General features: G+C 41.2%; 1 protein-coding gene across 6 annotated transcripts in view; it reads left to right on the top strand.

Annotated features, from left to right (window-relative positions):
• Window positions 1-14,744, top strand: part of anks1b (ankyrin repeat and sterile alpha motif domain containing 1B) — a 262,630-nt gene that overhangs the window by 124,977 nt on the left and 122,909 nt on the right. For 4 of the 6 annotated variants that reach the window (XM_046071972.1, XM_046071971.1, XM_046071973.1 and 1 more), the window contains one exon: window positions 11,295-11,463. In XM_046071972.1, the coding sequence (XP_045927928.1) occupies window positions 11,295-11,463 (169 nt within the window). Of the gene's footprint in view, window positions 1-3,192; window positions 3,269-3,964; window positions 4,073-11,294; window positions 11,464-14,744 lie in introns of all 6 variants that reach the window. The other 2 variants (XM_046071975.1, XM_046071976.1) reach the window with 2 other exon arrangements.

Genomic DNA, 14,744 nt, shown 5'->3' with positions numbered 1-14,744 from the left:
TATATATATATATATATGTGTGTGTATATATGTATATACATACATACATACATACATACATATATATATATATATATATATATATATATATATATATATATATATATGTGTATATATATATATATATATATATGTGTATATATATATATATATATATATATGTGTATATATATATGTATGTGTGTATCTGGGTTAAAATTTGATTGAAAATACCATTTCCCAAACATTCTGTAGTGCCAGTGTCACTTTCTGTCTGATCTGCAGCAGACAAAGAAAAAAGATGAATGTTTTGATGCATGACTTGAAAGTCAGCACAAACCCGTCTGGTCTTTTTAGGAAAACCTACATTTTTGGGTAGGTTAGCTAAGTATATTGACGTATACTATGAATTTACATTGGAAAGAAAATGTGCTGAAAAATCATGGTGTTAGTTTGCAGAAATTATCAGAAGATAAATTTGTGATGGATGGATGAATAACAAAGCCTAACTAAAAACAAACACTTCACGTGACTTTAACATTGTTAAATGTGAATGCTTCCTCTTCCTATGGTAGGTTGTGTGACAATGTGAGCAACAAATGGTTTTGTGGATCCAACGCATTGTGGAAAGAAGTTTCAACTACCCTGTGAAAGTTTTAATACATTTGGTGTATACATAGATTTGTGTTAGTCTGTGTCTAGTCTAGTGTCTTTAACTGCAGATCTCCAGAGAGCAGATAGAGATGTTGGTGCAGCAATTCAGGCCAAGGTTTAACAAAGGTTTGCCAGAATAATTTTTGCCAGACATCTTGCTAAAACTAAACAGTACAACTAAACAGCATTAGTTTTTGGTCTTGCATGCATTGTATTTATTAAACTTTCATCATTGTACATCCATTGCATCTATACAGCACTCTTACTCCTGAACAGCCCTTAAGGTGGCTTTTCCTCCAAAGTTGTCAGGCTTGCAGTTAAGCACAGTAAAAGTTTGGTCATACAGCAGCAGCTCTCAGCAGCCAGTGGAAGCCACAGTTTGAGCTTTTCTCAATACACTAGCCATCATGGAGAATGTAAAGGGTGTTATTTTCTGAGGAGTGATTGTCGGTGTCCCACGGGTGGCTGAACTAGCTGATTTCTGTGGGATTAGCCAGCCGTGCAGGGAAATCCAATTCTGCAAGGACATCCCTGCTCACTGCTTTGACCAACCTGCACCCCTCTTTCTCAATCAACATTTGTGAAAACACGCTGCCTTGCATTCTTGTAAATAACCAAGCATGGCTCTGTCCAAAGTAGAAAGATACACCTAAAGTTGAAAAAGACGCATCTTGTTTAAACAGAAATATAAAAATTACAATCTGTGGTTTTAGGAGGAGTTACATGTACAAACAAATATCTTGGTGACAGGTGGATGCCGTGACTGCACAGCTTACCTATGGCTTGTCATCATAGTGAGGTTCCTCCCTACCAAATCTGGAAACCACTGCTGTAACTGAAGACACAACACAGAAGTACTGAATAAATGGATAGTTGATTATGCTAAACTAAGATGGTAAACATTATACCGGCTTAACATCAGCATGTTAGTATTGTAATTGATAATCTGTCAGCGTGCTGACTTAAGCATTTAACTCAAAGCACTGCTAAGTATAGCCACACAGAGCCAGTAGCATGGCTGTAGACTCCCAAGTCTTGGTTCACTTTGCACAGAGCCAGGTTAGCTGTTTCCCCATGCTTCCAGTCTTCACGCTAAGGTAGGCCAAGTAATACACAGTCATGAGATTGGTATTAATCTGCTTATCTCACTCTTGGAGAGAGAGCGCATATTTATTTATTTATTTATTTGCATATCTGCGCATTAGCCTGCATCGTGGAGTGGGCTTTGATTTTCTAAATGCAACCTTTCTTCATTTCCTTTTAGTTTTTTGGTCAGAGTGTCTCTCCAATGCTGTCCTCTCATGACTGCACCCCTCTTTCCGTCACTCCTCATTGAGGGCCTCAGAAGGTCCATTGTCCTCTCTGGTGTCCACCCCTCCCTTTTCTCTCTAATCAAATAGCCTCCATGAGGAAATGCCAGTAAATTATAGCCTCTATTCATATCTCATGGCCTATGAACTCTGTGTACAGAGGCAGGGTTATGACTGTTACAGTATGGAGTTTAACAGAGACCAAGAGAGGAAGAGAAAGTCATAGGATTTAAGTCTGTGAGATAGAAGTTCCTTGGACGTGACCAAATCAACAGCACATTTCCTGTTTGGGTTATCAGCGCTACACACGCACACACTGTAAGTTATACAAGCATACTCAATTATGCAGACACAGAGAAACATACACAAAAAAATATGCACATAAGCTCTCACATGATCACACATTAACTATCTGCTGCAAGCAGACCGACACGTACAAACACTACACAGATTTGTAATCACACACCGTTGCATACAATCCTTTGGTCACATGTGCAGGCGCCATCACACACACACACACACACACACACACACACACACACACACACACACACACACACACACACACTCTAACGTTTAATCTGGCCTCTGCAGTTGGACGGGAGCTGCATACGACCTGCTAATTAGTGGCCAGAGGAGGCCTCTGTTTGTCTGCTCTCTTCCTGTTCAACTCAGACACAAGTTTCTCTGTGTGCTATCTCTGCCCTGAAAGATAGAGAGGGAGGGGGGGAGGGTGGAGGGAGGGAAATGAATGAAGACCGAGTGTGTTTGTTGGAGAGACTGCTCATATCGAACCGTTTGAAGCCCTTTTCTCCCACTTTTTAAAGCCGTCTGACCCCTTCAGGCCTCAGACGTGGAAGAAGAGCGAGGATACATCAAATTATTAGGTAGCTAAACCTATTGTCGCACTGGCGGATTAATTTCATCTCCACATTTTCGTTTGCTTCCAGGCTGCACTCTGGACTTGAGAGTGAGGGACTTCCTTCCAGTGACTGTGCTGTTCGAGATAGGGTGCAGAGTAGTTTTCTGCTGGCGAGGGAATAGTTCAAACTTTGTTTCTCGTTGCTCACTTCCATCCAGCTGCATATGATATTTTGCTGTTTCTTTCTAGTTGTCCTGTGTGTGAGAAATCAAGCATGTTGCCTGGGTTTGGCTTGCATTTCTGTGTCTCTTTCCCACGTTTGTGTGTGTGAGGAAGTCCCTGCTCCAAATTCACTGCACTCCCACTTCCTCTGATTGCCTTCCTCAGAACGAACACATTTTCCTCTTCCCGCTCGGTCTGTCTCGTGCTCGTCTCCTCGGGATTCGCTGAAACAAACTCCAAAGTAAGTGTTGAGTTGGATCTTGGCATCCTTTGATCTACCTGTGTTTTCTTCTCCCTTCCCTTTTCTCTCTCTGTCTTTGAGATGGGTTTAGTTACCCCTGTCAGCTTTGGCCTCACTCTTTCTCTTTCTGTTTCTTCCTAAGCTGATGGGATGGAAGGTGGAGATTTAGAGTAACAGGAGTATTGAGAGGTGATGTAGAAGTGAAAAAGAGAGATAACAGGTAGGAGTAGTGATGAAGTTTAAGGAAGAATACACAGAGCACATAGAGAGAAAATCAGCAATTCATTTACAGTACACATTATGCGTGATTCCTTTTTATCTCTGTCCTTATGAAGATAATTTCTTAACCATTTCCTGATTTCTATCTGTTTCCCCTCTCGTTCTCATTAAATGTTTTTATACATTTCTCCCCCCGTAGACTCTACTGAGGAATCTCTTTCCTGAGTTCACTCTGGCTTGGAGCTTTTATCACTTGCTTTCTTCAGTGCTTCTATTAATGATGCTGCTGTTCCTGTGGCATTTTAAAACCTTCCAAATATAATTGGTAATTCTTGGAATTTCAAAATTCCCATTAATGCTGTCACTTCCTGTTGCAAAGGGTTTTACTTGTGTCTGTTTCCATTTGAATCTACTTTCGCTTCCAGCAACTTGGAAACATTATCTTGACTTGTTCTGAAGAACTGCATCCTCTTTCAGCTTCGTGCCATAAAGCAATCTATTGCATTTCCTGCCGGTGACAGACTGTCATACATTCGCATCACACAAGGAACCCGGCTATGCAGGAAATTGGACAACATATTTACTGTAAGTCTGTATTTACATGCAACAGTCAGTAATCAGGTTTCTCCCGTACCCATATTTTGGAAGAATTACTTTCTTTCTATAACTATAGTAGAGATACAGTATACAATGAGTATGTGTCCAAGGGCTGATGTTGCTCCGAGAGGACAGGATGTGTTGTGAGAGCACAACTTTTGGTTGTTTTAGTCAGACTTTGGATGGAAATATTTTGAATATGAGGATTCATTGCTGTGTGTGTGCCATTTAATACCTGTTGTTGCCATAGCAACCCTGAAACCTGAATGTTGTAGAAACTAAAGCATGATTTGTTTGTGATGGTTATGTTTAAACACTTTTGTGGTGGCCTTGGCTTTATATATATATGTACACACACACACACACACACACATATGACTTGAAATGTGGGACAAGACATGTTTATTTTAACAGGATTTAACCCAAACCACAATGCTCCTGTAACATATTAACATATGCATTACACATTAGCTTTTTCCAGGAGAAATCTATCTGGGGAAATCAGGTTTCTTCAATCCTTTACCCTAATTACAGAAACCTGGTTTCTGATTTACATGGCATATAAGAAATGAGGATACTGCAGGAAGCCAGCTGTAACTAGGCTACCTACGTGCATGTAAACACAGTAGGAGATGCCGTTTAGTGGCATGTTGAGGCTACCAATCTTGACAGTCTTGCTTTTGAAATCGCAATTATGCTATAGTATCAAAATGAATGGGGAGATGATTCATTGCGCCTTTAATCTCAGATGAGTTTATAATTTAGAGTAGAGTTTTGTCCCTGAAAGGAGCAGTGAAGTAACAGCAGCCCTTATGCTCTGCAGAGTGCTCTCAGCCTTTCCATCAACTCTGTGAGTGAAGCCTGCAGCTAACCAGGTTGTCACATCAAATCATTGTCATCTGTGGCCGGGCCACCTGCAGAGTGAAAGTATGTAAGACTGACTGGATCTCTATTAGGTGGTAATGGTAGTCTAATTGAGTGCTGATGGAGATAGAAAAGGAAATAGAAAAGGAAATGGGGGGGTTAGTTTTTAGGCCTTTTAATAAAGTGCAGTGTAAAATAAGTCTCAGATTGAGTGCAGAGTGTGTAAGTGAGAGAAATCATCAAGGGACTGATTGCTCTGTCAGCCAGAATGATTAATCCGTTTTGAGTGTGCTCAGTGTGTGATTGATGGCCTGGTGGAGTCTGGGTAATGTAGTAGCAGATGGTGACAGGAAGAGTAATGGCTGTTGAATGAGGAAAGGAGGTTGCGAGAGGGCGAAGGGGGAAAAGATGGAGTCAGAGGGTTGAAATGTGGTGCAGGGTTGAGAACAGACATAGCCACACCCACAACTTATCACCATGGTGACAAGTTTACCACTAATCCCATTAGGAAGGGTATAACCAGGGGCAGGTTTCCAAGTGACAGTTAAGAAATGATGATAGAGTAATGTGTTATGGGAAAAAAGCAGACATCCAGAGGCTTCGAGGCTGGAAAGAAATATTTTGTCTGTTCGACTGAAATGATGTGTGCCCCTATAACCTTTCCTCTGCTTCACATAATTCACTCTTGTTTTTCATTCTTTCTGAGTACACATCTGCCTCAGAGATAAGGTGCCTTTTGGTCCTCAGTTCTCTCTCAGAGCCCTTTGGGGCGCAACCTTTTCACCAATGCTGCAACAAAGTGCAATCTGAAATTCTCCTTAAATACCCAAAGAGAAAGCTGTTATATCAAGGTCCCAAAGAAGCATTTCCTTACGCGTTACTCTGAATTAATCACCTCTAAATAAAGAGGTTTTTTTCAAACCCTGTGAAAATCATTATTTCATTTAATATGCAAAATACAATTTTGCCATTTCGCAGACACTGTTCAGAGAGACTTACAACAAGCTTTGCAAACAAAGTTCAATATCATTAAGAAAAGTAAAGCAAGAACGTCCATCCTATTGAAAGTGGGCTAAGCGATTCTAATGCAATACATGTCGCTTTGTCAAATTCAGTGAATCTCTCCTTACTACTAGGTGTCCCTTCTGTGTTTGCGCTGAAAATAAATTAGTACACCGCCCTGCCTCTGTAAATGGGGAACAAATGACTCACACCCTGCCACAAAACACTATTCCAGCCATTCCAGACATGATTTTATGTGTCAGGTAACTTTAAATGACTTACATTCACGTTACTAGTTCTAGTTCTTCAAGATATGCTGCTGTTGTGGTGTTAGCTATAGTAGCAGGAGAGTACGAGTATCGCTGTCTCGAGCTTGTGTCCTGGCTCTGGGACCGTCTCGTCCTCTTTACATGTTGGCTTCACAGCAGCAACTGTAGCGACAGTTAGCGACACAACTTTAAAACAGCTAACAGTAGTTACATTACTTGCTGTGTTGTTGTTATCATGGAATTGAATTTCTCCAGAATAACTTACCCCACCTTTAACAGTCTAATAACGTACTATCAAGAATAACAAGTGCTTTTTTTCTTTGTGTGTTGGTGTGATTTACAGATTATATTTTTTCATTTTGCCTTAAAAGAGAATCAAGAGAGACGGGAAGGTTGCAGATCTGCAGGATCAATTAGTGGCTGCTGTATGGACTGCTTAGGACACTTGTTTGATGAGGATCACCCTGAGGTTTTTGGTGTATGGTGATTACCAGTGTTCTTTTTGGAGGCATCTTCTCAGCTGAGAACATGATAAACAAGCAGTTTACAAGTTGACATTTTGCTTGAACTAGGCTAAAGTAACTCCATGTTACCTTCATATTAAATGGTTAAGGTCAGACATCATACCCTTTTTAAGTAACTAGGTAGAGAACTTCTAATTGCTACTTCCAGTTGTCCGTCAACTGCATTGCCATTGGCTCAAAAGGTGGTGCCGGTAAATGGGGCTTATAGGATTTTAAGTGTACTGTCTAGAACATGCCTTACTAGGAGACAATTAACACTTGTGAAAGAGGTAGAAAAGTGAAATGTTTGGTCTGTGCAAACACACCATATTAAATCCTGATCTCAAACTCCTGGTTATCTTGATTTCTTTTTAGGCCTTTAATGTCACGCAAAAAGTAGAATGATTTGTCTTAGTTATACAGTCTTGCTTATTTTTTGTCACTTTCGCATTTTGGAGCCTAGTGGTGGATAGGTATTGGGTCAAAACTGTATTTCAAAACAAAAAAAAAAACTCACATAAAATACTATCAGCTGCCAACTGGAATAGCTTAGCCAACAGCTGAGACTAAATAGATTCTGTTTTGTCTTATTAATTACGTTGATGTTGTGTCAGAGGGGATTGTGTGCCCTGTTTTTCAGCAGTTGTTTTGCTCGTTTGTTAATTCATTCACACCATGTGATGAGACCCTGAAGCTGTTGCACCGTCAAAGGATTTTAACAGCCGCAACCTCCTTCATCAGTTATGGAGTTAATGCATAAAAAAGAAAAAGCCATTTTATCTCAATATTTTAAGATCTGAAATTATAAAACATATCTGAGAAATATTACAGAATGTTCTTGTGTAGACATTTTCCAACATGGCCTTTAAACCTAAAAAAAACAACTTTTCCAACAATTTCACTACAATCTACTGTTCATTTAGATACTTGACAGCAAGCATATCAGCATAAGATTGCTTGTGACTTAACAATTCTATAGCAGATGAATGTTGAGAACTTGACTGTCTTTTTTTTCTGTTAAGAAAAGCTCCAGCAAAACCTTGTTGATCACAGTAATCACAGCGAACAAAACCCCTAAAGTCTTGAAGGGACTGTTAGAGACTCTACAAGAAACTCTCCAGGTTTGAAAAGAAGAAAAAAAGAAAAGTTCTGACTTTTTCTAACCCTTTATTTTCTGTGTTTGTGTGCTTTGAACATTGGCCTAAATAATTTATGATAATCCAACTTTGTGGCTATGGTTGGACTTGAATGATAGCCTTGAGCTGAACTGAGTGATTACTGTGCTGATGTGTTTGGTTGTTTTCTTTTTGTTTCTTATCAGAATCAGCTTTATTTGCCAGGTATGTGTACACATACGAGGAATTTGACTCAGGATTGTACATTGCTCACGATGTGCTTACTTATACAATAATAATACAACTGCAGCACTGTAGGATGTTCTGTTCTCAAGCTGTGGCCTGTAAAGCTTGGGAGTGCTTTTGGTCATATACATTGACTGTTTTTAATCAATATTGCTTTGTTATTTGGAACGTGGTTGTATGGAGAGAAATAATGTTTTGAAGATAACATATAAACAGTAAATATGGCCAAAACATGGAACTTCGCCTGGTATCTTTTTGAAAGATTAGGTAATAACTGTTGTGTATTAGTTTCTTTTCATCAAATTTACAGTTACAGTTGTATTTCAGGTGTATTAGAAGATATTCATAGCTTTTTTTTTCCCAGGCGTGGATGAAAATATCATTTTTTCTGTGTTTCATCTCCATGTAGTCTGTAATGGTAAAATAAATATGTTAATGTACAATGGATTTATGTTCCTTAGCTTCTGACCTTTCAAAGGAGACCAGAATTATGCTTCCAGGCCTAATGGTTGAGGAGTTATAACTGATTTATTTTGGGTATGTTATTTTAGGCGTTTTTCCTGGAAATAGGTGCTAGGGTTCATGTGGTCAAGCAAAGCCTATAGTTTTTCATTATATTCCAATGAAATCTGATGTTCTTTTATAAATATTGCTCATGGATAGTGGTTACAAATAATGATGCCTGTGCCCCGCTTTGTATGGCTACAGCCTACGTCTGCTGGTTAATTTGCCTAATCTTCGCAGGTCTTTTGACCACGGTGAAAACGCACAAAACAGTGGGCTGAAGGAACCTTTTAGTTCCTTGAAAAGAGATCTGGGGACTTAAAAGTCTTCAGTATCTTTGGTCGAAAAGCGGCTATACATGTACACAGTGTGGTGGAGCATAGTGCAAAGGTGATGTAGGTGGATTTGGTAAACAGTATGAACAGCACTGAAATAGAGAATGATGAATAAATAATAAGTGGTAGCCAGTAAACAGGTGGCTGAGGAGAGGCAGAGTTACTGGGTTATTGAACAGGATTTTTTCCTGACACTGTGAGTCAGTCACGTGTTCATCAGAGTGATGGCATGTGGGAAGAAACTGTTCCTGAGTCTGCTGGTTTTGGCGTACAGTGCTCTGTAGCGCCTACCAGAGGGGAGAAGCTGGAACAGGTTGTGTCCGGGGTGAGAAGGATCTACAGTGATGTTTTCTGCCCGTTTCCTGACTCTGGAAATGTATAAGTCCTGAATGGAGGGCAGGTTGGCACCGATGATTCTTTCTGCAGACCTGTCCATTGTAGTCTGCTCCTGTTCTTTTTGGTGGCAGATCCAAACCAGACAATGATGGACGTGCAGAGGACAGACTGGATGATGGCTGTGTAAAAGTGGATCAGCAGCTCCTTAGGCAGGTTGAGCATCCTCTGCTGGGCCTTCTTGATGATGGTGTAAGCGTTGGGCTCCTACTTTAAGTCCTTGGATACAGTGGATCCCAGAAACCTGAAGGATTCCACAGCAGACACAGGGCTGTTATGGTGATGTGGGGCAGAGTGGGAGCTCCTCCTGAAGTCCATGATCATCTCCACAGTTATGAGCGTTTTCAAGCTCAAGGTTGTTCTGACCGCACCAGAGAGCCAGCTGATCAACCTCCCGTCTGTCGGCCGACTCATCACCGTCCCGTATGAGGCCGATGACCGTTGTGTCGTCAGCGAACTTCAGGAGTTTGACAGATGGGTCTCCTGAGGTGCAGTTATCAAGAGCAGTGGGGAGAGCACACACCCCTGGGGGGCGCCAGTGCTGATAGTTCGGGTGCTGGATGTGATGTTCCCCAGCCTTACCTGCTGACTCCTGTCAGGAAGTTTGTGATCCACTGAGAGCCAAGCTGAAGTCCACGAATAGAATCTTTGCATATGTCCCTGGAGAGTCGAGGTGTTGCAGGATGTAATGCAGTCCCAAGTTGACTGCATCATCCACTGACCTGTTAGCCCTGTAGGCAAACTGCAGGGTGTCCAGCAAGGGGCTTGTAATGTCCTTCAGGTGGGCCAACACCAGTCTTTCAAAGGACTTCATGACTACAGATGTCAGGGCGACAGGCCTGTAGTCATTTAGTCCAGAGATGGAGGTTTTTTTGGGGACCGGGATAATTGTGGAGCATTTGAAGCAGGAGGGAACTTCACACAGCTCCAGTGATCTGTTGAAGATCCATGTGAAAATGGGGGCCAGCTGGTCTGCACAGATTTTCAGGCAGGATAGAGAGACACCGTCTGGGCCAGGTGCCTTCCTGATCTTCTGCTTCTGGAAGAGCTGGCTCACATCCTCTTCACAGATCATGAGTGCAGGTGAGGGGTCGGAGAGGGGGGGTGACAACGCGGCAGTGGTTGCAGTGGTTGTTTGAAGATGGTGTTGGAGCGGTGTGACTGTGGGCTTCTCAAACCTACGGTAGAAACCATTCAGCATGTCAGCCAGTCATTGAGAACCAGCAGAGTTGGGGGATGGTCTCCTGTGGTTAGTGAGTGTCTACAGGCCTTTCTCTCTTTAGTCAAAGCAGCAGGCCAGTGTTCCTGGCCTGGTTATACAGGACTCTGTCGCCACTTCTGAAGGCCTCCTTTTTGGTCTGACGAAGCTGCCTGAGTTTCGCTGTGAACCAGGGTTTTTGGTGGTTGTATGTGCGGAAGGTTTTAGTTGTCCTCACAAAAACTGATGTAAGATGTCACAGTGTCAGTTAGTTTGTCCAGTTCAGTGGCTGCAGTCTCAAACACTCCAGTCAGTACAGTCAAAACAGGCCTGTAAATCCAGCTTTGATTCGTTGGTCCATCTTTTCACACTCTTTCCAACAGGTTTAGCAGATTTCAGTTTCTGCACCTCGGGCAAAGGTGAACAATAAGATGGACCCCATTGGCTCTGGAGAGAAAAAATTAAATTACAGTTTGGTCCAACATTGTGCATCTGAACTCAATGAAAGGGCTCTTCACTTTGCTTTCCAAACACTATTAATTAATATAATGCATAATTAATGGGTCTATTGGACGGGTTAATAGGCCAGTATGGCTGCAGTACATAATTAATAATGTATTTCGTGGTATGTTTGTGTTTTGTTTAATGAATGTAGAACTGATGGTAGTTCCTGCTGGAGTCATTCAAATTGAACATGTGCACTGTCATGGTTGGGAACCCAATGTGGTGTATTTAACTAATGGCCCTCACATTTGTCTTTCTTTGTTTGTTTTTCTCTCAGTCCTTCTCTCAGGATTCAAAGCATTCAGCAGAGAATATCACATCTCCGTCTCTGGATGTTTTCCTGCCAGAGGACGAGGACAACCCGTACGAATCCGTGACCACAGCTGTCACACGCAAACCCTGCTCCCTCGATATCAATCACCGGCTCAACGCTTGCCCACGTGATGGTAAGGCAAAGCAAAAAACTACTTTTATTTTGAGTCACCTGCAGTTTCGGTCTCTGAAACACAGATTATACCTTCCTCATCTGTTCTTCCTTCTTGTGATACTGACACTGTATAGTGAGGTTTACTCTCATCCAGCAACTGGGAACCTAAATCACAGATTCAAGTATTCAAGTTTATTTGTCAGCTTGTCTATCGGAGGAGCCTTAATCCATTGAGATTTTGTATCATTTTGTAGTATTTTATGTAGTATTTATTTTTTCTCACAAAAATAATTGCTAACATTAAAGTTGGAAACATTTTGGGGGAAGGAAAAATCTGTATCAGAAGTGCTTGCATAAATGATCTACAGTAACAAATATTTAAATTCCCTATTAGTCCTCCCAAACCTCCCTCAGCAAGGTTACTGCTTTATTCTTTCATGGCCTGCTGCTAATAGATTTACAAGAAAATGTTACCAAGAATCTAAAAGGATTAACACAGAAATTTAATAATACAAAAGCCAGCAAACTGTGGTCAGCCAGGTGTGCCACTGGTTCAGCTGCTTGTGCAAAACTGTCCCAAACTGCAAAAAGAATAGTGTAAACATAGTATTGCACTCTTTATTTGTTATGGATCTTTGTACTCATTTTGTTTTATGGAAAAAATACATCTTAAAATAATTTGACAGTCGAACATATGGTGCATTCCACCATGATCATGTTTACGGTGTTTGCAAGTGAGGATCCATATGAACATCCCACTGTTGTGATGATCACGACTTTAGTGGAATACTTGAACCACCTGAATGCCAAGCGCATTGTCTATTCAACATTAACATGAATTTCATAGAAATAAACAGGTGTGAAAAAAGTGGGTGAGAGTGAGAGCAACATTGTTTGGGATACATGTGTTGTTGATTTTATGGCTAAAGCACAATTTGGAATATTTTAATATTGCACGTGTATAATTTTTCTTTCTTTACTCCACTTTTGATTACAATTCAAAATACCGTGCTGTTTATCAGTGTGTGTTTCATCATCATGTCTTTTTTTAACATCATCTTAAAAGGGGGACTCCTCAGATTTTATGATTTTAAGTGATGTCAGCGTGTAAAGACTATAAGTAGCCTCTACATGCATAACACACCCGAATCTCCAACATAAATGTCAGCTGTCGAATAGCATAATCTGTAATACAGATGGCAGGTTCAGGGCAGTGCAACAAGCTGTAAATACAATACTGACTTTAATACTGATTATCACTATATAATGTCAATATGGCAAACATGTTAGCTGCCTATACCACGCCCAGCAATATTTATGTCCATTTGGATTCATGTTTCTAGCCACATGATCAATGTAAGTACAATATTCGCTCTCATTGTCGCTGTTTTTTTCTCAACCAACTCCTATTTAACTGCTAATGCTGCACTTGTGCCAGCTAATTGCTAACTACTGCAGCTGGTCTAACTGTATGTTGTTCTGTGCTAGGCAGGTATCATAGGTACATACTTTGCCACCGACATCCACATAAACCTGTTTTTAGTTTAGGATTCAGGCTTCTCATGAGTTGTTAGTCTGTGGCGTTATACTTCAACACCCACGACAACAAACACCCACAATGTGCTCTTCCCTTTCACTCAGCTCCCATAGCGATGATACACACTGCAGGTTGTCATGGCAACTGCATCACCGGCTGGTGAGTCACCTGTATGTTGCCATGGGAACTACCTTGCTAGTGACACCCCCGTCCTTCCCCATCACCCACGCTGCCCCCCCAGAGGAGAGAGAGGCTCCTGTAGAGGCTTGTTTTGTGTGTGTGTTCACGCGTGTCCCCTTTCCACGTCTGGCTGTTACATCTTGTCTGTGATTGGCTGCAGGATAGAAGCGAGTTGAACAGTCAATATACAGTTGAGTGTGTGTGAGAGACAGAGAACTGGGAGGTTAGCTGCTTTATGTCAAATGGTCTATTGGTAGATAATTGCACCACTGACGTAAGTGAGCAGTGTGGGTGTTCTGTTTGTTCTCAGCTCTCTAAACGCTGTTACCTGGCCAAATGAGAAAGAGACATGGAGAGAGGATGGAGATGAGAGTGAGAGAGACAGCATCACATAATGTGGGAGAGAAAAAGAAAAGCAAAAAGCAAAAGTCAGAGAAGACAGAAGAGGTGAGGGAGAACTCCATACATTTCCATGTCATCGCTGAAAAGTGCTGAATTCCTTACAGGCTGCAGATACTGTCTTGTTGCAGAGAGATAGTCTGTAACAAAAGGTGAGAGAGTCTGAGACTGAGAGGGGGCAGATTATACATTCAGTCAACAAAGTTGGAGGGTTTTCTCAGGCTTAGCTATCGACATGAATGTGAAACTGTGACGCAGCAGGAGGGAAAATCCTAGATTGCTGCTTTGAGTCCAGTCACATGTTAGGCTAATTGGACATGAGTGTGAATCAGTCTCTCTTTATCTGCCTCTGAGGCGAAGGATGTGATGACGAAGGATCATGGGGAAAGAGGGATTGAGATGAGAGGAAAGAGAAAAGAGGAAATGGGAAGAGCAGGGGAGAGACTTGGTGCATTGCACTGCAAAAAATTATCTTTTCCTTGATAAGTCAATCAGTCTGTTATTGTGTCTTAAAAATCTTCGCCTTGTAACTTTGCAAATATTGTACTATGCAAATTTTTTACAATTCAAATCATTGTTCAAGTCATCCACTTATCAGGTCGGTGGTTCGATCCCCAGCTCTCCCAGTCTGTATGTTGAAATGTCCTTGGGCAATATACTGAACCCCAAATTTCTCCCGATGGCTGTGCAATCGGTGTGTGAATGTGTATAAAATGATTTAATTTCCGTTACTGGGGAGCAGTTTGCACCTTAGCCCTCTGCTCATCAGTGAATGAATGTGTGCGAATTTGGAGAACGTGGTGTAATGTGAAGCGCTTTTGAGTGAGTGAATTATGTGAAAGTTGTAAAGATAAGTGCAATATGTTATAATGTACAAATCTCAAAAAATAGTTCCCACTACCACACTACTTTCATTTTTCATGTAGTCCTGCTGAAAAATAAAGCACACGTCTCGCTGCTTTCACAATACACTTTGATTGGCCTAATCAATAACTCATTTCACATTGTGGTTAGTTGTCATTTTGTAGCTCTTGAAACAAGTGAACAGTGTGTTAAACTCAACTCAGCAGAATGTGTCTCCTGGTTTAAGACAAAAAATAAACTGGGGGACTGAAGGATTAGTTGAGTCAGATATTTTTTGCAGTGTAAGCTCTCCCTGATATTCACCTGTCCTGCGCTGCTGG

Source organism: Micropterus dolomieu, linkage group LG16 (assembly GCF_021292245.1).
Source record: "Micropterus dolomieu isolate WLL.071019.BEF.003 ecotype Adirondacks linkage group LG16, ASM2129224v1, whole genome shotgun sequence".
NCBI classification, from domain to species: Eukaryota; Metazoa; Chordata; class Actinopteri; order Centrarchiformes; family Centrarchidae; genus Micropterus; species Micropterus dolomieu.
The sequence above is the reverse complement of the archived record's forward strand: the minus strand, read 5'-3'. Positions and strand labels throughout refer to the sequence as shown.